Source organism: Panthera tigris, chromosome D2, assembly GCF_018350195.1.
Source record: "Panthera tigris isolate Pti1 chromosome D2, P.tigris_Pti1_mat1.1, whole genome shotgun sequence".
NCBI lineage: Eukaryota > Metazoa > Chordata > Mammalia > Carnivora > Felidae > Panthera > Panthera tigris.
This window is the reverse complement of record NC_056670.1, coordinates 33,946,869-33,974,166: the sequence shown is the minus strand read 5'-3', so window position 1 is coordinate 33,974,166 and position 27,298 is coordinate 33,946,869. Positions and strand designations below refer to the sequence as shown.

The window sequence follows — 27,298 nt, the reverse complement described above, 5'->3', positions numbered from 1 at the left end:
TTACAGTCACAGCCTGATGTGGGGAAGGTAATAAAATGACAAAGTAAACGGCATTCACTTGGTACTTCCAAACATACACCAAACTGACCTATGTTTAAGCCCTTGGGAAGACTCTTCCACCTTAAAAATCATCACCAAGAAAGATACTAAAAATTACTTAAAACTGATTATGAATATTTATTTTTAAAAAAGTAACTATAGGGGCGCCTGGGTGGCTCAGTCGGTTTAGCCGCCGACTTCGGCTCAGGTCATGATCTCGCCGTCCTTGAGTTCGAGCCCCCCGTCAGGCTCTGTGCTGACAGCTCAGAGCCTGGAGCCTGTTTCAGATTCTGTGTCTCCCTCTCTCTGACCCTCCCCCGTTCATGCTCTGTCTCTCTCTGTCTCAAAAATAAATTAAAAAAAAAAACGTTAAAAAAAATTTTTTTTTTTTTAAAAAGTAACTATATACAGTTAAAGAAGTACTTTCACATCTATTATCTTACTGAATCCTCACAACAACCCTATGAGACGGGTCAGGTAATTTCTCCACTTTACAGATGCAAAATGTAAATGACTTGCTCAAGAGCTCCCAGTTAATCAGGTATAGCAGTTGGGGGAGGAACTAACATTTCCTGAGTATTTGGTTAGTTACAGGCTGTACACATATCCTTTTAATCCTCCAAATGATCCACTAGGAAGGAATTCTCCCCATTTTACAGATGAGGAAACTCAAGGTCACAGAGGATTCAAGTCCAGATCTGTCTCCAAAATCCTTACTCTTTCCATCATTGGTATCTTTAGTTTTCTGTTTCTCTTTTTTAGGAATCTCCCTTTTATGCAGAAATCCTGTTTTATGTTCCATGTTTTATGGAAGTTTTTAAAGAAAGTTACTCATGTTCATATTTTATGGAAGTGTTTTTTAGAAGTTGGACATGTATGATTTTTCAAGAGAATCTAACTTGTTAACATGCCATGTGGGCAAAAGATAAACAATATAAAGGTGTGCTTTTTTTTTTTTAAATCTCTCCCTGCATGTTCCCACCAAAGCCAGTATCACAGACGTGTAAAGCCTAGCACGGTTCCTAATATACTACAGGTACACAATAAATATCTGCTGAATAAATCAATTTTAAAAAGATGAGTTTCCTATAATTTGATTACTATATTATTCACAGCATACTGGCTACAACTTGGTTATATAATGAAGTAGAAAAAAGAAAACAAGTTATGAACACAACCGGATTTTTAAAAAATATCCTCAAAGAGATGCAGGGAAAGGCAAAAGCTCTAAAATTCAAAGACTAACCTCTGAAGATTATCCAAATATTTCCCTAATTATGAGTGTGGGTGAGGGGTCACTTTACTAGTTTTCTACTTTCAGAAGTAATCTATGATCATTACAGAAAACTACAACAATATAAAAATGATTTTGAGACTATGAGTGTGTTTCTTTCACGACAATTTACAATAAGTGTTCAAAAATGTATAGAAACTGTTCTATAATTGACCTTTACTGAACACTGTAGGGTGAATATTGAAACAATAAAAAGCAAGCATAATTTAACCTGGGGTGTGAGTTCTCGAGCTGTCTTTACTGATGCCTGAATGCCTTCCACTGTGGATTTATTAGCAGTTCCAACAGCAGCCGCCTTCTCCGCCGTGGCACCAAGCCTTCCCGAATGGTGCTCAAAGTTTGCCGCCCTCTCATCAAATACCTTGAGAAAAAAACAAAAACATTAGGAAACTTTATTTCAATCAAATGGGTCAGGAAGCCTAAGAAAAATTCTCACTTTAAGCAGAGGCAGCAACCACTCAAGCAAAGACTTCACAGATGACATCAAACCCTAGTTAATAAGACAATAATCAATCGCCAGGTCTTGGCCTTGCTCTATCTCCTCAGAGGTTTGGCCACAGGCATCATGTGCGTGCATGCGCACACCTGCACACCCACACACCCTTGAATTTCAGCTCAACCAATGCTTACCAAGTGCAGACAGAACACACAGCACTGTGAAGTCTACAACAAGGACTTCACAGAAGGTGAAGACCAAAAATCCCTGTTCCCAAAAGTCTTATCCTGGAGTTTGAAGAAGAGAGACAAACCCACTCGAGGCTCCAGTGCAGGTGGCTGGGTGCATTAAGAGCCAAGAATATCCACAGTCCTAACCCGAACTCCAGCCTCCTCAAGGCAGATTCGCTCACATATCCATTACCATTAATGTTGTAAAAACTCTGCCCCTGACCTCCATGAGAAAAATGATAGCTGGTGCTCACAATGGGGCCTAACACTAGGGCAGGGAAGGTTGATTTTTATTATCCCAAATAAAAAACCTATCTACTGAATTGTCCATTCAGCTCTCAAATTTGAAAAAAGTTAGCTTTTCTGTTGACATGGATATTATGCAAAGTTGCATACAATGAAGTAGACTATTTAACTTAGATAAAATAACAAAAGCTCTTCTGTCACTTGCTTAGATAACAATGCTTTGAGAAGAAGCAAGGCATACCAAGCAGTGCTGGGTCAGGTTTACACTCCACACAGAGCGTATCAGAAACTGCCTGACAGAATCCATCCTCTCCTTTGCCTCCTCCTGAGGGTCTACTTGCCCATACACAGGGACCAGGGCAGACAACCTGTAAAGCCCTCAAGCCCTCCCGGTTCAACAGCAGACTCCAGTCTCCTTGCCAGGGTGCTGTCTTGACCCACACAAGTCTCTTCCCCATAATGGCCTCTTGTGGGTTCAACCACCTGGTTCTTGCCATTTAATGCTCAGAATCTTTGTCTAAATCTCTGATTTCCTAGTCCCCTTCTCCTGGCCTCAGTCCTTTTATCTTGGCTGTTCTCCCATAATCTGGATCTACAGGGCTTTTGCTTACCCTAGTCAGTCATTTCAATTCCAGCCTTGTTGGCTGCTCCCTCTGACTTAACTGGCTACTTAGCCTGCTTTTTGTATCACTCAATCAAAATTTACTAAGCACCTACTATGTGCCAGACCCTGGAGTAGGTGCTAAAGATACAAAAATGATTAAGACACAATTTCTGCATCTCAGAAGCTCAAATCCTTCAGATGTAAAAAGGGCCCATAAACAGATACTTATATAGAGTGTGCTATGTACAATCATAAAACTAAGCAGATACCATGCAAGCAAAAGGAAAGGCACTTAACCTTATCCAGGAAGTAAAAGATTAAAGGATAAAAGATATATAGGAATTAGCCAAAAAAGAAAAAGGGGAAGATAATTAGGCAGAGACAAAAAGAACAAAGACATAGAAGGGAGAACGGGGAGAGTATGCCGAAAACCATAAGAAATTAAGTACTGCTGGGGCATGAACTGAGAAGCAGAGGTTTGTGGGAAACAGGTTTAGAGAGAGTATTAGAAGTAGATCCCAGTGCTACTTTATCCTATGTGAAAGGAAAGACTCACTGAAGGGATAGGATAAGAAGGTCAAATCTCTGTTTTTATTTTATTGGTGGCCTGGTGACAGGTTCAAAGAAGACGAGTCACAGCTGTGCAGTCATTTAGGCAGCAGGGGACAAGGATCAGAGCTAGAGCTGCAGCAATGTGTGAATGGAAAACGTAAAGGATTCAAGAAATATTTGTGAGATCAAATTAGCTTGCCTTAAGTTATTTATTGGTATGAGAAGAGTCAATGGCAACTCCCAAATTTCCAAGAGAGAGAGAATAGGAAAAGGACAACACATGCTGATGTCCCAACGAAGCATCAAATTGGGGATAACCAGGAGAGACTTGATCTACTCGTCAAAACTCAGAGAAGTCTGGACTGAAAAACATAGCAAATCATCTTAGCCTAAGGGGACCATGAACAAACTACGCCCAGGCCAGAGAAAGAAAATGGGGGTCATCAGCAAGTAAGAATAACACACACCTCCAACCCACCAATGCTACCTGGTCTTGGGTGCCTGACCCAATAACCCCTTCTTCTTTGCTGCCAATATTTGCTTTCCTAGATGCCTCTACAGCTGGAGCAGCCATATGATGGAGTCAATGAAACATAAGCAAGCCACCTGGAGGATTTCTGGGAAAACCTTTACTTTCATTCATTCAATACCAACAATGTCCCAGGCATTGTTTTAAGAACTGGGAATAAAGTATGACAAAACAAATTCCTTGCCTACACGGCCTTTCATGCTAATGTGAGGGAGACAGACAAACAAAAAATGAGGCAAACATGTCAAATGTTGATAAATGCTGAGGAGAAAAATAGGATATGGAGATTAGGAAATCACTGGGGGCGGGGTAGGGATGCTATCTTGGGCAGTGACCCAAAAGTAGTATTTCAGTAGAAGCTCAAGGAAGAGAATAAATAATACATGTAATTATCAATGGGAGGAACAGAGAGAACAAGTGCAACAGCCCCAAGGTTCAAACATGGAAAATATAAACACGGCATGCTGGGAACACAACACAAGGAAGTCAGTGTAGACAGAGCAGCCTGCAGGGTAAGAGTGGTACAACATGATGTCAGAGAGGTAGAGGGGAACCAGATGCAGTGGTGTGAAGTCACCGTAACCACTCACACCAGCTCATAAGAGGCAAATGCACCCATTTCTTCCCAACCGCTTTCAGTGACTCCACACCGAAACAGCCACAACGGGAATATTTACATCATGGAAACAAACAAACATTACAAATCAGCGCTTTTTGGTTTTTAGGCTTTCTTTCCTAGAGTGCCAGTCTACCAGCACATCACTGGTCTTACTGTTATTGTAAGGATCCTGGCTTCCCTCTGGGACAGGAGGGAGTCATCGGAAGGGGGTGAGTAGAAGAATGACACCAAATCATTTAAAAGGACTACCTTGACTTTTGCGTTGAGAATAAAATGCCCTAATAAAAGGGACAGTTGTGACTGGAGTGCCCTTTCTCTCATTTCTTCCTGCCTTGAACATGATGCATAGGGTTACAAGAGCCATCTCACACCATTAGGAAAAGACCAAAAAAAAATCACAGAAATGCCAGCTGTCACAGTGTCAAGCTGCTGAACCAATGCCAGGGCTACCTATGTCTGTGTTTCTTGTTACACCATAAAAACAAAACCCATTTGTTTTCTTCTCTGATAGTCAGGTCTTCTACAGCTTACAACTCAAGAAATGTCCTAAAGACATTACTAACTGACACACCTGATAACTAAAAGAAGAGTTAGCAAGGCCTTTCCTCTTCTGCCCTTCCACCCTTCACCCACAATTTCCCAACCACTGCCTCTGATGCACACTGAAATCAAATTTTACCTTTACAAATATCCAAATATATATAAATATGCATGCGTGCGTGTGTGTGGGTATGTGTGTGGGTGTGTGTGTGTGTGTGTGGCTGGCCAAGAGAAGAAAAAGAAGACTCCAGATACCCACTTCTTCCCTACTGGGAGCATCAGGAGGTGCAGTGGCCGCCACCGCCAACAGCTTGATGGGAGTTGTGGTGTCGCTGAAAACATCTGATACCTCCTGAGTCATCGCCTCCTGCATCCGGGCTTTCAGATCCTTAAAAACATTGTTCACAAATAAAAATTACCAAAAATGTCCAAAAGGTACATCTGCCAATATCCTTACTTTAGTGACACATTCATTCATTCATTCATTTAATCTTTCATTCAGTAAGTATTTACTGTAACTATGTACAAAGCACTGAACCAGCATGGAACAGGTCTAAGATATGAATCCTACCCTCTAAGAGATTCATGTCTAGTAGGAGAGGTAAGACAGCACCCACATTCTCCACCCAAACAAGAAAACTTACTTCCTTTCTTGGTGGCTTCTAAGAAATGGTACTGAGGTTCATGGGGTAGAAAAGAAGACCCTGAAATGTAAACAGAGTTCCTCGCCACTCCCAATGTTGGAGGAGCCTAATCATGGCCACAGAAGCTGTAAGGATTGTTTGGCAGATGCAGTGCCATATTTCTAAGCATTTTCTTACATTAAGAGTAAAGAAATTAAGAACGGGAAATTTTTCTGACACATGTTTTTTCAGTTAAGTTTCTAGAAAAACTTGATAACCAATATATGTACCCATTTCTTTTTTTTAATGTTTTTATTTATTTTTGAGACAGAGAGAGACAGAGCATGAATGGGGGAGGGTCAGAGAGAGAGGGAGACACAGAATCTGAAACAGGCTTTGGGCTCTGAGCGGTCAGCACAGAGCCCGACGCGGGGCTCGAACTCACGGGCCGTGAGATCATGATCTGAGCTGAAGTCGGACGCTTAACCGACCAAGCCACCCAGGCGCCCCTGTACCCATTTCTTAACATAATCTAAAGACGATTCTTATAAGTCACGGAAAAGGTTCCTTTTCATAGTTATCACACTTAGTCCAATCTAAGTTTTCTGGATTTATAGAAAGAAGTCTCAGTCACTCCCACTGCTTCTCAAAGTGGGTGACACTCACGATACCTGAAATGATGTTAGGTGTTAGATAGAACAGTGTTTTCATTTTGATAATTATGTGTTTTCTTCTAAAGAATATTAGGAAAAATGTAACTAGCACATCAAGCTCATGTTTTCATGATTATTATGAAGTTGTCTTTTAAATAAATCCACCTAAATTTAAAAAGGGAGTCCATTTTAAGAAAAATATTGACCAAATAAATAAACACAGAGGACATATGGTAGAACAAATATCACAAAAGAGGTCTTGCTTGACTGAGACTTGGAAAACAACTTCAGCTGCAGTCAAACACAGGTGAGCTTTTTCCTAGTAAGTTCTAGACTTCATTATATGCTCCTTGATCACACTCTTCATTTTCCCTAGATTCAAGAAATTGTATATTTTAAAAATCTCTCCCCTCCCATTTTTCAATAATAGTAAGCATAGAAATGTAATAATGTGTGCTCCAAAGTTCTACCTTTAAGGAGTCTTGGAGCTGAGATGCAAGTGCTCTCGCCTGAGGACTCTCTCCTTCCCCTCTGGCAGCAAGGTCAGCCAGCTGGGCTGTCAGCTGGTCCACACGGTCACACTTTGCAAGAAGATCTTGGCGATACGGCCCCATCATGACATTAGCCAGACGATGCCCTTCGGCCACAAGACCCCGGATGGCAGCCTGACCTGGATCAAAAGGAAAGCACTGTAACTTACAGAGACCCAGAGAAGACAACTGCAGTACCATTGTGGTAAACTATTGGGTTGTTGTTGTTGTTTGTTTTATTTTAAAGTTTACTTATTTTTGAAAGAGAGAGAGAGACATGTGTGCTCATGCATAGGGGAGAAGCAGAGAGACAGAGAGAGAGAGACAGAGAGAGAGAGAGAGAGAGAGAGAGAGAGAGAGAGAGAGAATCCCAAGCAGGCTCCGTACAAGTCAGCCCCAACTCGGGGCTCGATCCCATTGACCCTGGGATCACGACCCAAGCTGAAACCAAGAGTCTGACACTTAAGTGACTGAGCCACCCAGGTATCCCTGTTGTTTTTTTTAAATAAAAACATTTAGTGGGGTTTTTTCCCCTAACAATAGAAAAAAAATTAGGAAATACAGGAAAGTATAAATAAGAATAGATAATCCACCCATAATCCTCAGAGACTGATACAGTTGAACATTTCCTACCAGTCTTTTTAAAAATTATTCTACTAATATTTATTTATTTATTTACTTAATTTTAGTTCCAGTATAGTTTACAGTGTTATATTAGCTTCAGGTGTACAATGTAGTGATTCCATAGTTCTATACATTACTCTGTGCTCATCACCATAAGTGTACTCTTAATCCCCTTCACCTGTTTCAGCCATCTCCCACCCCTCTCCCCTCTGGCAACCATAATTTGTTCTCTAAGTTCTCTATTTTTTTGTTTTGTCTTATTTTCTTTGCCCATTTGTTTTATTTCTTAAATTCTAAATATGAATTTCTCTTTCTCTGACTGACATATTTTGCTTAGCATTATACGCTCTAGATCCATCCATGTTATTGCAAATCTTTCAGTGTTTTTTTAATGCACTACATGTCCCTATACAAATACACATTTCTCTTTTACAAAACTGAAATCGTACTTTACATTAACTTTTATTCCTTGCCTCTTTTTATTTAATGGGAGCATTTTTCCGCATCATTGAGTATTCTTAAAAAATCATGATCTACACATCTATGTAATATTTTATCATATTAACCATAATTATTGATCATTTATTATTAAATATTTATACTGTTTATATACATTCTCATATGTAACTCTGTATAGAAACATGTCTAATTATTTCTTATAATAAATTCCTCTAAGTCAAATTGCTAAGTCAATGAGTATGAACTTTTTTAAAGCTTTTAATATGTAATATTCAATTGCCATTCAGAACGTTTATACCAGTTTATTCCTCCCGCAGTAAATTATACATCTGTCTGACTCCCCAAAACTGGGAATCACCAATTTAAAAACTAATCTTTTTATTCAACAAAAATAGTAAATGAAGTAAACAGATCTTTCAGCTTCAGCAGATTTGCTATCATAATATGACCTAACTTCTTATAGACTCATCCCTAAAAACTCCCCAAAATCAAAATTTTAGGTTTTCAGTTCTACTGGTGACTGTGTAATGCAGGAGCCCTCAAAAATGAAAATAACCTTGGTAGCTAAGTGCTTCTTACTTATTTTCAAAAACTACATTTAGCTGGGTATTTTCCAATGAGTGTAATAGAAATACAACAGAATGGAAATACACATAGACTGGAAATAATTAGTTCAAAGTTTCGATTCCAACCTGAGGACCTTTCTATTTGCCCACAGCAAAATCATTTACTCACAAATTCTTTTTGAATAAGCCACAGGTATCATTTATGGGCTATATTTGGAAATGGAGTCACACTGTAGGATGATTTACTCACCAGTAGCTGAAGAACCCCTTCTGCACCTAATTTCAGATGAACAGGATCTCTATCAACAACTTGCTTATTTTCACTAAGACCAGTTTATGGAGGGTTAAGTGCACTCATGGCCTTACCAACGCCCCGGTCATCCACTGTGGGATTATCAATCCACCGCTGTGCTTGTTCAATCTTGCCCTCCAGGTGGACAGCTGCCTTGGCAGGTCTGCTGTTGGCCACAGCCCTATTGGTTTTGGTCTGCAAGTTCTGTAGGGCCGTGGCCACCTGTTTGGCCAATGCTCGAGCCTCTGGGGAATCTCCTTTCCCCCTGAAAAGGAAAAAAAAAAAAGCCATCCTGTCATAGACACTATTTACAGTGAGAGGATTTTAATTGCTACACAAATGCTAATGAGATGCCAAATTGCTAATGATTATTATTAGCTTAGTTTGGAAGGAGAGTGGTTTATTTATTTGGCACTAAAGTAAGAAATTGATCATTTAAATTCAGATTGCATTATCCCAGTTAAAACATTAAATATGAGTTTGAGTCAATCTACCTCAATCAAGCTCAACCATTTGGTTAGCTGAGCTCAATCAAACATCACTAAGTTGGGGGGGGCCCCTGGATGGCTCAGTAGGTTGAGGATCCGACTTTGGCTCGGGTCATGATCTCATGGTCTGTGAGTTCAAGCCCTGTGTCAGGCTCTGTGCTGACAGCTCAGAGCCTGGAGCCTGCTTTGAATTCTGTGTGTCTCTCTCTCCCTCTGCCCCTCCCCCACTCGCGCTCACGCACGCTCACACGCTCGTTCTCTCTCTCAAAAATAAACATTAAAAAAAAAAATCACTACATTGGCTGACCCCTCAGTTGACCATCAAGGAAAACACTAGTTCCCTCAGGGATTAGGTGGGCCCAAGTAGCCATGTATGTTGTATAGCAGTAGTTGAAACAGTTACAGTACTAGTTATAGAACTAGTAGTAAGTAGTACAATTTTTTGAGTCCCAACTCTGATAGTAAATAACACTCTTATGTTATTTAATCCTCATGACAAACCTAAGAGGTAGATACCAGTATTATCCCCATTATTCAAAAAGCAAAAGTGAGGTACCAAAAGGTTGGATAACTTACCCAAGATCCTATCACTTACTTTGGTGGACTAGGGATTCAAACCCAGGCACTATGACTTCAGAGTCCTCACTCTTAGCTACTTACATTGGTATCAAAATAATCAATTCTTGCCATAACCGATTGAACTGGTTATCTAACTCAAAGACAACATGAACACAGTCAAGCAAGGAACCTAATTCCAGTGTGCATAAAAGTCATCTGGGATCTTAGTTTTAAATGCACCACCAGAAGAGATTATGATTAAGTACACCCCACTGCAAACACAGTGGGGTCCAGGCTATACATTTTTCACAAGATTCCCAGGTGGTTCTGAGGTATGTTGTCCTTGGCCCATGCTTCAAAAACACTGCATAGTCAACTAGTGGTGGGTCTGGAACTAGAAAGCCTGGGACATGGTAGGGCAAAGCTAGACAAAGAACCCAAATAAACAAAATCAACACACAGACTGAAGCAGACAGCATGCCATACAGCTACTAATAAACAGAGGGAGTAGTTTCCAGTTGCCACCAGACCTGGCCATACTTCAAACTATTAAGTTCCATTAGACATTAGATGCCACTACACATTTCTGACCTCTACTTTTTCTTGAGTTTCTTGTAACCAAATACAGAAATAAAAAGAGAATCACAATTATGTATCACAAAGGGAGATTTCTGCCCCCAAAACCCTACTCCAAAGACTTCAGATTCTAACCATTATGAACATATAAAAAATATGACACATTTTATTTCTCAAGTCCACCTAGAGAAAACTTCAGGTTAATCTTATCTGCCTCACCTGTAAAAATGAAAATGTTAGCCTACCAGCCAGAACAACTAATTTAGATATTCTCTGAAGAACTTCTTTGTGATTTTAAATTTCAGTACCTTCTCCATTATAAAGCTGGACAAAGAAGGTATTTACTTTGGTTCTGATCATGGCTACTCCCACTGTCAGGAAGCTATGGATATGTATATGTTATACTAATAAGTAATGATGGCATATGACCACACAGGAAGGTTTGCTGTTCTCACCATTAGCATCAATTCTCTCTTCATCATTAAGAAACATTAATGAGTGCCTGATATGTATATGGAATCGTGTTCTGGTCCTTAAAACAGTTTCTCCTTTGAGTATTTTAAACTAGTGATAATGTAAACAGATTATATTAATGGGTTAATATTAACAAACATAGACCTAACTGTATAGACATTATATTTTACAATGATCAAATTATTTTCTCTACCTAAACAACTCAAGATTTGGGGTATAAAACAGTGATTCCCAAATGATCAACCTTGATATATAATCAAACTTGAGCTGCTAAGTTGGTCTCTATCACAACCTCCTGCCTAAAGTATGTTTACCCTGCTCCCACCCATCTCCTATTCATGGTAGGCAGGAGTGTGCTTTCTTAGCCAGTATTGTCCTCTTGGTCAATACAAGACTTGAAAGAATTCTAAAGTACAAGTCACTGAGACAAGGTTAGGTACTCTCCCACGGAAGAACAGGAAATGAAACATGCAAGTTAAATGAAAAGCCAAATCTCACAAGATACTTGACTATGGTTATCCCTGAAGAAGTGGCTGGAGGCCTGAGGTGGAGAAGAAGCGACTTTTGTCCTCTTTTTTAATGTTCTTTTAGCAGTTTATTTAAGAGAGAAAAATACTGATCAAAGGAACAAAGCAACACCTCTTTATATAATCAAAGTAGAAGCCATGAAAGCCTTTAAAAGCAGTAGCTGTGGTGAGGACATTGTATTTAAGGATGTTTTATAACTGTTACATAAGAAATAACATTGCTGGGGAGAGAAGAAAGCATCTTCTTATGCCTCCTCCCCCTCCCCCCTGTCCACAGTCCACAGTATCTTTTCTTAGATAGCCACAAATATTTCCCTCTTGTGCCTGGGAAACAGTTATGCCACAAACATGATATAGCAGGAAAAGTCCTAGCTTAGAAATAAAAAGTGGATCTCAAAAAAGGAGTTCTTACCATCCTAAATACATTAATTTAAAACCATGCGATCAGCAATAAATCATTAAACCTCAATTATGTAAATAATAAAACAGAAGTAATACCTGACCTAGCCATGTCACACAGAATCAACAAGAATACAGTGAAAGAGAATCACATGTGCATTTAACCTATAGCATTCAACTATATATGCACTTGGGGGAAAAAAGAGAGAGATTAAAAGGCAATGTCAGAAGTTAAATACATACTGTCTTCGTAGATCTGCTAATTTAGAAGTCAGAGCAGATATTTCCCCAAGAGAACGTAGAATGTCATCTCTCTCTTTAGGATCATCACATAATTCTGCTATTTTCCGAGCTTCAGCCAAAGCCCCTCGAATCTGTTCTTCTCCTTCTGGTCCACCATTTGGATCTGCAAGCCAATTCTAAACACATAAAAATGGAAAAAAAGCACACTGTGATCTCCTCATTAAACCACATTTCATTCAACTGACAAGGCCATCAGAAATATTTCAAAAGTAATCACAAGGCACACCAGTGATCGCTTTTACAATGTTGATTCTTACTGTTTTAAACAGGTTCTTAGCTCGGGCAAAATCAAATCAATCCTCCATCTTCTTAAAAGTGATTTTTTTCCTTCCCCATCAGAATAAGTATCTTCAGCGGCGACTGGGTGGCTCAGTCAGTTAAGCGTCCAACTTTGGCTCAGATCTCATGGTTCATGGGTTTGAGCCCCACATCGGGCCCTGTGCTGAAAGCTCAGGGCCTGGAACCTGCTTCAGATTCTGTGTCTCCCTCTCTCTCTCTGCCCCTCCCTCTCTCTCACTCTGTCTCTGTCTCTCAAAAATAAACGTTAAAATTTTTAATAAAAATAAATTTTAAAAAAGAGAATCTTCACAAGCGTATCTTTGCTTTAATCACACCTTACTAATTCTTCAATTTCTCAAACATTTGTTTCTCTGTGAACTGCTTGAAAATCATTTTACAGGAGAGTGGCATCAGAAAACTTTAACCCTTTAACATTGTTATGACCAAATACAGTTGTGAATTCTAAGATGAAGGAAAGCTTTTATATACTGTGATATATACCAGGAACTAGAATTTTCTTAGTGCTCAGAGTACTTTCTCTTTTTTTTTTTTTTTTTTTTTAATTCTTTCATTTTAGAGAGAGAGAGAGCACACATGCACAAGCAGGGTAAAGGGGCAGAGGGAGGAAGAGAGAGAGAGAGAAAGAAACCCAGGCGGGCTCCACACTCAGCGCAGAGCCCAATGCAGGGCTCAATCCCACACCCCTGGGATCATCACCTGAGCCAAAATCAAGAGTCAGACACTCAACCGATTGAGCCCCCCAGGTCCCCCCAGAGTACTTCCTTTAATCAAAGTATTCAAAATTAAGATCTCTATTTCAAAATAGAGTTAACATGAGTCTAAACCTGTGGTAGTAGAGGAAGTGTTAACATTGGTAATTGCTGGGAATCAGTCATCACTTAGAAACACCCATTATCTACCCATCTATATATAAAAGGGGGGGTGGGGAGGGAGAGAGAGAGATGCAGGATAATTATGGAACATTTCTCTTTTATTTCCCATCCCTCCTTAAAACCATCATTACTACCTGAGCAGCATCGATCTTCTTGGCAATGCTCTGCTTTGAGTTGGTCATAGCTTCCAGCTTGCGAGCTGCATTTTCCACTTTGGCTGTTAGCACATCCAGACCCTGAGATACCTGCTGGGCCTTCTGCATGGCCACTGGCGAGGCTCCTTGTCCTCTGCTCAAAACAGATGTTGTCATTGTACTCTCTCAAATACTTACTGGCAAAATATCATGAGAAGCACTAATATGTCATTTTTGTTAACATGCTTGTCTTTTTCCTTTCCCCTACTACATCTGGGATAGCACAAGAAAACAGAAGAGATAAAGCAAAACACCCAAACCATCCACTTTCTCCTTTGGCTTTTAAAAATATGCATTAGCTTCCTGGAACAGCATAACCACTTTAGAGACCAGCCTGCAAATTTCAATAATAATGATTCTCCTTTTGATGGTGATTACATAATCAAGTCTGAACTTCAGGGGGAAAATGTGCTTGTGATCTTCTTGCTACAAGGGTTTTGTTACCATAGTAATGTGTGCTTTAGAAAAAAAAATCCCATTAGATTGTCTTATTTATGGGCAAGTATACATTGAAAATGTTTCAGGAAGCAGCAAGCACAGTATTACTGAAAGCACATGACACTAGGACCAAGCAGATCTGTGTTCAAATCCTGGCTCCTGGGACCTGTGAACCTTGTTTACAATGGGCTTCAGCTTTGTAACTTATAAAATGAGGGGTGTGCAGGTAACAATACTTGCCCCGCTTACCTAACAGAGTGGCTTCAAGCAAAAAAAAAAAAACAAAAAACAAAAAAACTTGAAAACACTATGTCAATAAAGTACGAACATATAATTACTACTGTTATTAAATTGTCATGATTATTAAAATGAACCTAATAATAATCTTCAAGTCTACCTTCTACTCCTATGCAATCTATAAATATTAAAACCAGTTGTCACTGAGGTGACAAGAAACTGTTGTTTTCCATCACATTCTTAAAGAACTAATTTTACTATTTTCCTCTCCCAAAAGTGATACACTTCTAAAAATGATGAGCATTATTAGAAACTTGTTTTCTCTTTGTAAGAGACTTTCCAAGTCATAACAAAATACGATTTGCCACATTTTTATAAGCTCATATATTTTTTAAATTTTTTAATGTTTTTTTAGTTTTGAGAGAGAGAGAGAGAGCCCAAGCAAGGGAGGGGCAGAGAGAGAGAGAGGGAGACACAGAATCCAAAGCAGGCTCTGTCTGTCAGCACAGAGCCCGACACAGGGCTCAAACCCACAAACCGTGAGATCATGACCTGAGCCAAAATCAAGAGTTGGGCACTTAACCGACTGAGCCACCCAGTCGCCCCTCAGGTATTTTTAATCCACTCGGTCTGGTAAACTCAATGATGGGGTGGCAACTTTATCAGTTGGTATAATGGCATGGCTTATCCTCTTAACCTGAGCTTCTGATTTTAGGATGAACTCCAAAACATCTTTGCTCCCCTTTATAGCAGCATGGATCTGTCATTCATTTATCTATCTTTTCAAATTCATCCTTATTGGGGCACCTGGGTGGCTCAGTCAGTTAAGTGCCCAACTCTTGATTTCGACTCAAGTCATGTTCTTATGATTCATGAAATCAAGCCCCACTGATAGTGCAAAGCCCACTTGGGATTCTCTCTCTCTCTCTCTCTCTCTCCCTCTGCCCCACCCCACTCACACACACTCTCTCTCTCAAAATAAATAAAATAAACTTAAAAAAATAAATTCATCCTTATTTTTCATCTAAACCAATATGTGAAGTAATGAACTCAAATACTATTTATTGCCAGGTATATAAAAGATATATATACCTTTTATTTGTACTTAAGGCTTCCCTTTTATGTGCAGAGGAGTGGAAGACTTTGGGGATTTAATTTGCTTTTTTCCTTCATATCTAGTAATTCATGATGAGAAACCATGTTAGTATAAAAGTCCAATTGTGAAAATGTAAAAATATTTATGGGCTACATAATTTTTCATTCAAAATAAAAAGTTTACTGAGCCCCATGAGAGGAAAAATATATCCTTACAACCTAGAAACCCTAGGTGAAAAGAAGAGTATCAATGAGGAAATTGTTACTGAGTTTCAGCCACTAAAATGTTAAATAGCTAGGCATATTTAAGAAAAGCTAACAGGGGGATAGCTTTCTAATCTTTCATCAGGAAAGGATATTGCAGACTCCAGTGTGAAGAAGGCCCAGAGCTCCCTTCCCTCTTCTAGCCTTTCTCTTTACAGATTTATGGCCGATCCCATACAGCAGCCACCTTGTTCTCTTGCTCAAATTCATCTTTCTCTGAACACATACAACTGTGTATTTGAGAATTCCAAGTGAAAACTGTCTACCACACTGTGAAAAGGCTGCAGACAAAAGAGCCAGCAGTGAGAAATTAGAAGAGCCAAGAATCTTGTCAAACTGCATTGGCATTTCTCCGAATGGGAACAGAACTTCTTTTTGTCCTTTCTGTAAAGTTCCTGTCATGCTCATGACAGGGGAGACTGCTCCACAGCAGGAGAAAAAGGCTCACTGGGTTCAATGAGATCACATTTATTTATGCAGTTCCTTCTCCCCTACAAGGTAGAGATCCTAAACCTGAAACCTCTGGAGTTCCCAGGACTGCAGTGAATCCACGATCCTCGGGAAATTATACATAATACTATAGGGGCAAGTTTATGTGCAACTTTTTACATAAAGATTAATGGCTCTCATGAGATTATAAAAATTATTTTGATCCAAAAAAGGTTAAGAAGCACTCCTTTAAGAGCTGTATTCTTGGGGCACCTGGCTAGCTCAGTCGGAAAAGGGTGTGACTCTTCAACTCAGGGTCATAGGTTCAAGTCTCATGTTGCGTGCAGAGATCACAAAAAATAAATAAACTTTAAAAAAACTGTATTCTTTTTTTTTTAATTTTTTTTAATGTTTATTTTTGAGAGGCAGACAGAGACAGAGCATGAGTGAGGGAGTGGCAGAGAGAGAGGGAGACACAGAATCCAAGACGGGCTCTAGGCTCTGAGCTGTCAGCACAGAGCCCGACGTGGGGCTTGAATTTACAGTCAGATCATGACCTGGGCCGAAATCGGCTGCTTAACCTACTGAGCCACACAGGCACCCCCAAAAAACTGTATTCTTAAGTTTATTCTGTTAATACATTTGAAACCAAGTGTAATGGTGTACAACATGTCAAGGGGTTATTTCTGAGGCCTGTTTGTATGGAGACCCTATATATTCCAATTATCTCAAGATGTTTCATGACTTTCTTGAAGCCAAATTAAACTTCATCTACACTAGTATTTCATATTTCAATTTTTCCTCAATGCTGATATTATAAAAGTCCATAAAAATGAGGATAATCTTTTAGAGCTGCATTAACTCTATGGCTGAGTTTCAAAGAAGCCTATATTATACTGAGTTTTCTTAACAGTAAACTATATAGATTTAGTTTACAGGGGGAAAAGTTCTAACAGTCAAGTCTTAAAGGAAGTAAAAGAATTATGAAACCAAATGAATAATGACGAAATAGAGACTCATAAGTCTAGAAATAACCAACTTACAGGATAACCTATTTAACTGGATTTTAGAATAACATGAAATAATTCTAGTGTTTTCACTCTTTGTTTCTTTTTACCCATCCTTCATAAAAGATATGGCTACCCATGCCAGACTTCACCACTATCCCTTATTCTTTCTAAGCCTATGGCTAGAAACTAAGATACCATATTTCTATTTCTATTTCAACCTTGCTACAAAGCATCTGCTACTTTGAAAGTTTATCAAAGGAGAAGTTCACTTCAATCTTGAAAGAATTAATAGAGTATAAAATCTGTGTTGTCCATTAGTCAAAAATAACACAGGGAAATTAGCAGAGACTTGGTCTCTGAATTACTTTGTCAGGAGTGAGATACGATCTGTTACCTAACTTGGGTAAGAGTAGAGCAATTTTACCGGGCTCGGAGTTCAGCCACTTGATCAGTCATCTGCCCCAGCATTTTACAGGTTCCCAGGATCTCTCTGCGTTCTTTGCCTGCACAGAGTTCACCAACTTTTCCAGCTTCATCTAAGATCTGTCTGATGGCCTGCTCACCAGCATCCCCTAAAATAAAGAGATACTCAATATCCTCACTGTTGACATATTAATTATTTAGAAAGGATACTTTACAAGTCATTTCATTCATGAAGGAATGGGTGATTTTTTGAAGACAAGTGAATAGAAGGCAATACATCCGATAGCTACAGCCAAGTAGTGCCCTTATAAGCAGAGGGTGAGGTTTTAACCACAGATACTTCTAAAAAAAAAATACTTGGAACCATATCCATCTGGAGATGATAAGCAGCTTGTGGTAAGAATACAGATGATGAAAATAAGCTCTACTAATTTAATACTACTTAGCACCTCTAACCTCCATTAGGCTTTTCACATTCATTCAAATATTAATCTAAAACTGAATATTAGATTAGAAAATCCATAAAACCCAGCTCAATAACCCATTTGGGTCTTTACGTAAGTCAAATTTTCTTTCCAATTCTTATTGGCATCATTTAATCTGCTTAATTAAATACTTTTTTGACATAAATGGAAATCTGCCCAATGGGAACTAGAAAGAGAAGAGTTTGGGTTTTTTTTTTTTAATATTTATTCATTTTTGAGAGACAGAGAGCAAGCATGAGTGGGGGAGGGGCAGAGAGAGAGGGAGACACCAAATCGAAGCAGGCTCCAGGCTCTGAGCTGTCAGCACAGAGCCTGACGTGGGGTTTGAACTCACGGACCACGAGATCCTGACCCAAGCTGTAGTTGGGTGCTTAACCGACTGAGCCACCCAGACTCCCCTAAAGATAACAGGTGTTTTTTTTTTAAATAATTTTTTTAAGTTTATTTATTTTGAGAAAGACAAAGCAAATGGGGGAGGGGCAGAGAGAGAAGGAGAGAGAGAATCCCAAGCACACTCTGCACTGTCAGCACAGAGCCCAATCTGGGGCTCAGTCTCACGAGCCATGAGATCATGACCTGAGCTGAGACCAAGATTTGGGCACTTAACCAACTGAGCTACCCAGATGCCCCAAGACAAGAGTTTTTATTCAGAATAATTACCTTTCTGATTCAAGGAAGAAGTGAGCCAATATTCTGGCAGAGAATGCCCACTTCAGCTTGGTTTATTCCTCCATGATGAGAGGTGATTAGTCTATGCCGTTCATCTTTTTAAGGACCAGTAATGCTTCAATTAGTCAAAACTATCAGAGAATGGAGTATGCCCCTAAATGTTGCGGTAGTTATCTCAGAATTATGAGATTATGGAAAGACCCTCTTTCTTTATTTGTTTGTTTGCTTGACTTTTCGCTTTTTACTGCATCTGTCAGAAAAGTAGAACCAGTGGGTTACCTGGAGAGGCACTGGGATCACGGAGCCAACCCTTGGCCTGGTTCAGTTTGGAGTCTATGGAGGCCAATGCTCTCTTCATGGCTTCAGTGTCCTTTTGAAGAGAAACACCACAATTATTTTCTTTGCAAAAACTGAGATACTATGATACAAAGTAAGACAGAGAAAAAGTTACAGCACTTAACATACAATAGCTAATGTAGTCCTAAAACAGCCTTAAAAATACTCTCATCACACCAGAGTGCTTATTTCTGTCAAAATGCAGCATTGTGCATGCAAATCTTCAGTTAATTCTATTTTGTTTTCTGGTTTCTCTATTGCTAGACTGTGAAAACTGGTAAAATCACTCAAGCCAAAAGATGCTTAATGTCTGCAGCAGGAAAAAGCCCTGTTGTCACATGCCTCATTATCAGCCTTTCCACTCATCTAGCGCAACCCTGGCAAAGCCCTCCCTGCATCAGGGAAGCCTCATTAGCATGTAGCGCCACAAATCACAGTTCTTTTACATCTTGTTTTGAAATACACAAACACTGGATGATGCTTCACTATACTTAATTAATCTGAAAAACTTGGAATTACTGGTTGGAAAAAAACTGAAAATTTTAATCTAGCAATTTAGTTTTAATTCCACAAATAAACCACTGAATGTAATGTAAGAAAAAAGTGTTTTTCTGGCCTTCCCTGCCATCCTCCTCACCCTCCTCATTCTTCGTTCCTTTACCATCCTAACCTGGAAGGAGAGGCAGAATAAAATAAAGCGTGTCTCAATTTATTGCTTACAATCAGGATTCAAAATGGCTAGCATGAAACTACCATAAAATCTCCCAGGATATGGCATGAGAAGCTGAAACAGACTAAAACTATACCTATAGTTTGATGAAGTTTTTAAAATTTCATCAAAGTTTTGCTCTAGGGAACTGGCTCTTAGAGAGTTCATCCATCAAAGCATGGATTTAACCTCTGAAGCTCTGGGCAATGCCCTGAATCCTTAACTTTTTTTCACTTTCCAATCCTGCAAAACTGGGGTTCTTAAAAGTGTTGTATCACCATGTTTCCACACGGGGGCACAAGGAGCATTTCCCCCCCCCCCCCCAACTTTTAATTCAAACAAGAATTAGTACAGTATACTAATACAGAGTAAGTGCTGACAACGCTCACAGGCCTAAGGTCAGCAGCCTGACCACAGTTTTTCCAAAGTACCTACTCACATTATAAGGACTCTCGGCTTTAGGATTTCTTCCTTCCCCATTTAAACAGATAATGACTGCTCTCCGTTTTAACCCTGGCTATCAAAGACTCTGAATAGCAAATTCTCAGCCACAGCAATGAATGAGAAGTGAACTAAATTACTGAAAAAATGTAAAGAAAATATTTTCTATTTCTAAGTTATTTGGAATTATGGGACTATCTATCAACAGAAGGCAGAGAGTGTCATGACAGTATTTCGAAATCCATTTGTAATTAGTACAAGCAGACAAATGGCATTTTTTAAGTACTTTCGTTCTCAATGGCTTAAATATCTGCTCCTCCTCCATCTTGTTCTACGGCAAAGCCTGCCTTTAAAAGTCAGCATTAGCATGATTCCAAATTAGCAAGGCCCAAATCAATACCTGTTTAGAGAGGCTCGGGCAACTCCCAACCTCAGAGAATTAGATAGCCGTTAGTGTCTAATATAAGTTATAGGACTTCATCTGGATACAGAAAAAAAAAATCACGATCTCTGACCGGGGCAATATGCACACACTCTGAAGAGAAATCATATCCACGTAAAAATACTTCATAACCATTTCCATAACACACTATGTTTTTAGTGAAATAAAATCAGAGATTTATTGCATTTCAAAAACCTAAATTCACAGGAACAAAGATCACATTTTGTGTGTGTCTACTCTAGCATTAATGGCTACTAGTTTGGGGCTCCCTGGCTGGCTCAGTCAGTAGAGCATGCAACTCTTGATCTCAGGGTTGTGAGTTTGAGCCCACGTTGGGAATGAAGACTACTTAAAAAAAGATTAAAAAACAAAAGATTAAAAAGATTAATTTGGAAACTAACTTTGAGGATTTCTTGCAAGTCAAGTTGTTTTAGGTATTTCTTCCCTTCATTTCTTTATTGAACCTCAAATTTAAATATAATTTAATTTTACATGAGGCACCTGTGTGGCTCAGGCAGTTAAGCGTCCAACTTTGGCTCAGGTCTGATCTCACCACTGGTAGGTTCAAGCCCCGTGTCAGACTCTGTGCTGACAGCTCAGAGCCTGAAGCCTGCTTCAGATTCTGTGTCTCCCTTGCTTTCTGACCCTCCCCCACTCGCACTCTGTGTGTGTCTTTCTGTCAAAAATAAATAAACATTTAAAAAATAAATAAATATAATTTAATTTTACAAATTAAGAAACAAGGGCTCAGTCCTACAAACCCAACTGATCTCAGGTTTGCTGACATCAAACCCATGAACTTTTTCCTTTTACCAAAAAGAGCTGCCAAAGATTCTACTAATCTTATGTTATGCAGATCCTTGCCTTGTTGATGTTGGCTTGGGTTAATAGTGTCCAGAAAATAAGCTCTAGAAATCAAAATCATAATCCTCACTAACCTAAAGGAGTTATTTTATTCTCCATTGCCCAAAAAAGATTTGAAACATAATGACAAAAAAGTGGCTTTGCTCTACTCAGTACCCTCAAAACTAATTGTTTTTTTCCTCCCTAATAAAGCATCAATGACCACCACTCTTGAAGGAGAGAATCTAATTCTCAGGAAGTGAGTAATTGACTCCTGAGTGGAAGATGATGTGGCATCAATAAATTAAAATTCAGAGGTGCTGGTTTTCCCCTAAAAAGCATCTACAGCAAAGTTGAAATGAAGCTGCAATTTTAAACTGGGAATTTCAATTAGTTACCAAAGTTTTTAATAGCCTGAATTTTAGATAATTTTGGTGTTTAAGACAATAACTGAAAGGACCACCTTAAATTCTTTCTGGAACAGAGCAAGTTTTGAATAAACATTTAAACATATTACATTTTAATGTCACATCTATTAAAATAAAAAATGTCCATGGGAACAAATATTTTGGTCTTCTAAGAAACCCATATATATTTCTTTTGAAGGGCAGTATTTATTATGGAATTAAAAGAATTGTCATAAGCAACATAAGAAGTATATTAATATCAAATATGATATAAACCAAGTGACTGAACAACTAGGACCAGAAGTCAATTTTGAGATATATTTATAAAGGGGGAAAATAACCATAACCCTGTGGTCAACCGTACTATGTACCACAGAGTTTTCATTAAGCCATGTGAAGCCTAAATACCAAGTACAATCTGGATATTAAATAGAAGGGAAAACAAAAACAAAAACAAACAAAAAAAACACACCTCATTTGAATATTTTCTCTGCAAAATCTCAAATTTGGGAAAGAGAGAAGTCTCCACCAATTTCTTCTCTGTTTTTTTTGTTGTTCTTTTTTTTTTAATGTTTGTTTATTTTTGAGAGAGAGAGAGAGAGACAGAGCGTGAGCAGGAGGGGCAAAGAGAGAGGAAAACACAGAATCCAAAGCAGGCTCCAGGCTCTGAGCTGTCAGCACAAAGCCTAACGTGGGGCTCAAACTCACGAACTGCAAGATCATGACATTGGGCTGTTAAGATCATGACCTGAGCCAAAGTCAGAAGCTCAACTAACTGATCCACGCAGGTCCCCTGTTCTCTCTCTCTTTTTTTAAAGAGTGACTGTTTTTTAAAAAGACCAGATCTAAGTGTGCAACTCTGGGGACAGCTGGCATGTCACCTCCCGCTATGGTCCCTTCTACAGTAAAACTCTTCTGAGTTCAACTTTTAAATGAAAAAACCACGGTGGCTGGGCACTGTCACACACCAGAAAGCAGAGGGACAACCTTAAAAGAACTCCTTTCTGCACACCCTCCCAGGAACTGAAACGCTCCTGAAATGTAATACAAAGTGAGATCTAAAGAACACTGACTAGAACTGAGAACCAGAGCTCCTCCTACAAATAATCAAGAGGAACTGTAGTAGAAAAAGGGAGGTCCTACAATGCCATGTTCCAGAAAATTTGCAGTATGGGACTAAGGACCCCCTCTTGTTCACTGCCCAACCTACTCTCCCTTTTCCCACTGACACTTTCCCTCCCCACCTTTCCCTTCCCACTCTGTTCCATTCCTGGTGGCATTCCCCTCCCCCACCCTTAAATTAGTGTTTTAAACAAAGATGTTTCTGGAAAGCATAGACTGAGCAGAACAAAATTTTACAAACTACATTTAAGTGGTGGGAGAAAGCTGTCTACCCCTGAAATTTCAGAGAAGTTACTCTCCCAGACTTCAGTTCCCCATCTTTGAGAATACCTCCCTATCACCAAAATAAAAAAGAATAGCTTCCCAGCTCTAAAATTCTATGCCACCCTATGTGCACACAATCAGAGGTAGCAACTACAAGATCACTTGGATCAGAAGGGAAATCTCAATTGCTTTAACATTTTGGGCTTTTCTCCTTTTAGAGGGGAGGGGCTAAAATATCATAAATGCCTAATTAACTATTTATCTCAAACTCCAAGAGATAAGTCTTTTATTGTATTTGCTGCTAACATAAAACACTCTAAGATTCCTTAAGAAGCTCCATCATGTTGTACACCTGAAACTAATATACCATTATATGTCAACTATATCTCAGTAATAAAAATAAAACACCTATAATGGAATCATTTTAATTAACTGATTCAATCTTAAATCATGTTTCATTTTCATAGTAGACATTCTAATAATAATATAAAAAATCCTCACATACAACCTTATTTTTTCAAAAATGATATAAAAATCAACCCTTAAATCTCAATGGTCTGTATTTAACAGCAAGTATTATAGGATCACATGTTCTAACCACTATTTCCTTCTTTGGTAGGATAAAGTAATCTTCGGTGTAAGACATCTGAGTCAGTCACTGCATTTACTCACGACCAGCCTAGGCCCACAGAAGGAGATCCACTACAAGAACTAGTTCTGAATAATAGCATCTAATGACTCAAGGAGCAGTTGTGGGAGCGCCTATGTAGGGCTCAAAAACTCTTAGCTTTTAAAATTTTTCTCACTTCCTCTTGATTCTCAGCATGCATCAACAAACAAGTAACATAAATACAAAAAAAAAAAAGAGATTAGGTATAAACTGCTAAATTGACAAAGGGTTATGACTGTGTTTAATTCACAAATTCTTTTGCTTCACAATGTATACTAAATTAATTTTTAATGATCACTATGACTGTTGATTTCAGGAGGGGAAAATTTTTACTTTCAAAATAAAATAAAGTGTTTAAAGTGAAAGTACTTTTAAATTTGTAAATCTGTAATTTGAAGGTAGGTATAAAAGGTAAAATAATTAGCTATCGCATTGCCTCTTTAAAAACTTATTTGGCAAGACGCACTTTTACCAAGAATTTTTTCCACTTACTTTCTTCCCCCACTTTTCTAGAGGAACCATCACTTTCCAGGAGAAAACTGCACCAATGGGGAAGCATGAAACAAGTATGGTAAGACAAAGTTAATTCTTTATTGGCAGGGTCGAGAGGAGGTAAAAGATATATGTAAATAGAATGAGGAGCCAGTGGTCAAAGACAGACATAAGGTCTGATTAACTCACTGCTTACAGCTGAGCAATGAAAGATGCATAATGCTACCAAACTAAAAAAATAACCAAAATTCTAGTTACCAATTTCCATTCTCAAGGTGAAATTTTTTTTTCTAAGCGTTCTTGCAACTAATAGAAACAATCAAACTTAAGGGGTAGGGCGAAGTAGAGTGAATGGGGATGGGGTTGGAAGTAAGATTTGTCATGTACATCTTTTTATAGCATTTTGATTTTTGAACCAGGTAAATGTATAACAAAAGCAAAATGAGATTTAAAAATAAACATTTCTTGTTCATTCTGATGTGATTATATACTTGAGCTTCTTTCAGGTGAACTAATTTTATTTACTTTCTTTCATTCTGATAGTTGTATAGTACCCTAACAGTCTGGTTCCTTCCAGATCAGCATAAGACTAAAACATCTACAAGAATGTACACAGTGGGGACCAGGTCTGTTTCCCTTGTATATTTCCCCAAGTGCCTAATCCTTGTCCTGAAAAACTCCACTGACCACATTTAAAAAAAAAAAAAGAAGCATCTCTCAATGGAACTTGCACAAAATAAAGCTTAATAACACTTATTAACTAAATGATGGATAACTTTTCCCTTCCAAAAATAGAAAACCATTAAAGTCGTAATGCCTGCTCCTCTTTTTTGCTATTTCTCATCTGCTAGAAGCAAAGGAGAGAGAATAAGGAAAGAGATTAGATTAGGGGACCATGAGGTGATGGAGAACTATGGCTGATTCACAGCTTAGCAGGACATGCAGTGAACCACGAACTGAAGTTAGGAAAAACTTTAGATACACTTAACTTTTTCCCTTTAGATTTTGAAGGCTAGGATTATTGTGAAGGGCAGGTGCCCCATCTAAACTCCTTAGCCTACCCATTTCCATTATGGTTAAAACCTCAGCGACACATCTCCTAAAGCAAAATTCCGGAGCCTGCAAAGAAGACTGGTAGCACATGCAAATACAGTGATGGCATCTGCTAGAAGTTTCCTTTCCTAAGAGCAGGGTCCACAGGTAACTTGGAGGTCACCCGGCTACTTGGAGAAACTTGCCCCTCAAATGAAGTCAGTAGGAATGACCAGGCCAAAACAGTTCTCAGGAGCCTGTCCAAAAAGATGAAAGCACCCACCAAACACAGAAAGTCTGATATCCCATAGTAATGTATTTTCTTTTGCTTTCCCCAAAGAAATAGCTCAATACGAGCCAGAGTCAGTCTGCCAGACACAGCCCCAAGTCCCAGATTAAACCACATTCTGACGCACATTCGGACATAGTGTTACACACCGGCACACGGAATAAGGCACGGCACACAGCACAAGAAAACCTCACAGACATGCTTTTTCTCTTTTTAAGCGAAAAAGAAACTAGAGGGCAAGAGAAAGCTTACCTTCTAAATGTGAGAAAAAGAATAAAACAAACAAGAGAACAAAAAAAAGATGCATAAAGAAGTCATAACAGGGAAGTGAAAGTTGTCAAATATGCAAAAGCAAAATTAAGTAAAATATCAAAGACTTAAAATGATTTCACCATATAGATTTAAAATACAGTCTTAGAACTTGTTCAAGAGCTTTGTGCCTCTGTAAACAAATCCATAGTTAAGATAAGCTAATTTCCTTCTGCATATTTAGATTCACTTTCTGGGCAACAAGAGAGAGGGCTGGTGATTTTAAGACCGCAGCTTTGACCTTACCTTATAGGTGTCCTGGAGGATAAACACAGCCCTACTGCACACCCAGTGGAAGTCATATTACAAATCCCCTCTTTGCTACTAGCCTGCTGGGGGCTCTGGAAACACCATCTGAGTCACACGTGGGGAAACTGGATCCTGGAATGTGTTTCCTCCACTGCTTGTATCTTGGGCTCTACCCAGGAAAGCGTAAACCCAAGTGCCCCTATTCTCCCAGAGAGTCACTAGACAGGGAGAAGCAGACCACAGTAGCAGCAACACAAGACCACCGCGACTAGGCTCTAGAAGAAATCCACCAACTCTTTTGGAGTCCAGGAAGAAATTCTAGATAAAGGGTGAATAGGACCCTCAAACGAGGTTTTCACGAATGTGCAAACTAATATTTTAATTAAGCTTTCCTTAAGGAAAATGGTATGCTGAAGGGACACACCTAGAAATGCCAACAGTTTCCTCTGTAGATTTCTTAGTTCAAAGGTTGGTTAAGGAAAAGTTTCCATAAAATTCAGTCACAGGCATATTCTGTATCTTACTTAGTCACCTAGCAACAACCACCCACATAAAAAGGGAGGGTTCCCACCCAGGGGAGTAGACACCACATCAGAATTCCTCCACCAGACCAGCGAGGGTCCAGCTTAAAGAAAAAGCTACACATCTGAGCCTTCAACTGGCCATTCACCCCACATACCCATTTCTTTGTTCTAGTCTGGGGCAAAGTAAATTTGCAAAAGCAGCAAGTAACCCATGAAACCCATGAAGAGTGAAGCAGAAATTATTTCATAAAATCTGAGTACTCTTACGCCACCCACAATTACAAGATAAAATGTGAGGGGAGAATTCAGGAGTTTTCTTATTTCCCCTCTGAGAACACACACCTTGCTGGCCCAGGCATCTTCATCCCAAGAAGTGAGTTGTAATACACGGATGATCTCATTAATTTCAGCACTCATCTTTTCTACAGTAAAATTGCGATTTTTCAAGGCTTCTTCTATTCCTTGGTTTTTTGAATTTTTAGTTGTTACAAAAATCTTCATAGCTGTAAAAATAAATGATCAGAAACTAAGCTTAGAATTTAATCTTGCTGTATGACAACATTCACACAAGATATTCCATATTTTAGTACAT

The 27,298-nt window shown here is 38.9% G+C and overlaps 1 protein-coding gene across 2 annotated transcripts in view; it reads right to left on the bottom strand.

The window, feature by feature from the left end:
- Positions 1–27,298, bottom strand: part of VCL (vinculin) — a 110,114-nt gene that overhangs the window by 14,770 nt on the left and 68,046 nt on the right. For both annotated transcript variants that reach the window (XM_007095647.3, XM_007095649.3), the window contains exons 6-14: positions 27,049–27,209; positions 18,857–18,947; positions 17,425–17,572; positions 13,468–13,621; positions 12,102–12,277; positions 8,911–9,101; positions 6,836–7,035; positions 5,349–5,477; positions 1,545–1,694 (exon numbers count right to left, since the gene is read on the bottom strand). In XM_007095647.3, the coding sequence (XP_007095709.2) occupies positions 1,545–1,694; positions 5,349–5,477; positions 6,836–7,035; positions 8,911–9,101; positions 12,102–12,277; positions 13,468–13,621; positions 17,425–17,572; positions 18,857–18,947; positions 27,049–27,209 (1,400 nt within the window). The remainder of the gene's footprint in view (positions 1–1,544; positions 1,695–5,348; positions 5,478–6,835; positions 7,036–8,910; positions 9,102–12,101; positions 12,278–13,467; positions 13,622–17,424; positions 17,573–18,856; positions 18,948–27,048; positions 27,210–27,298) is intronic.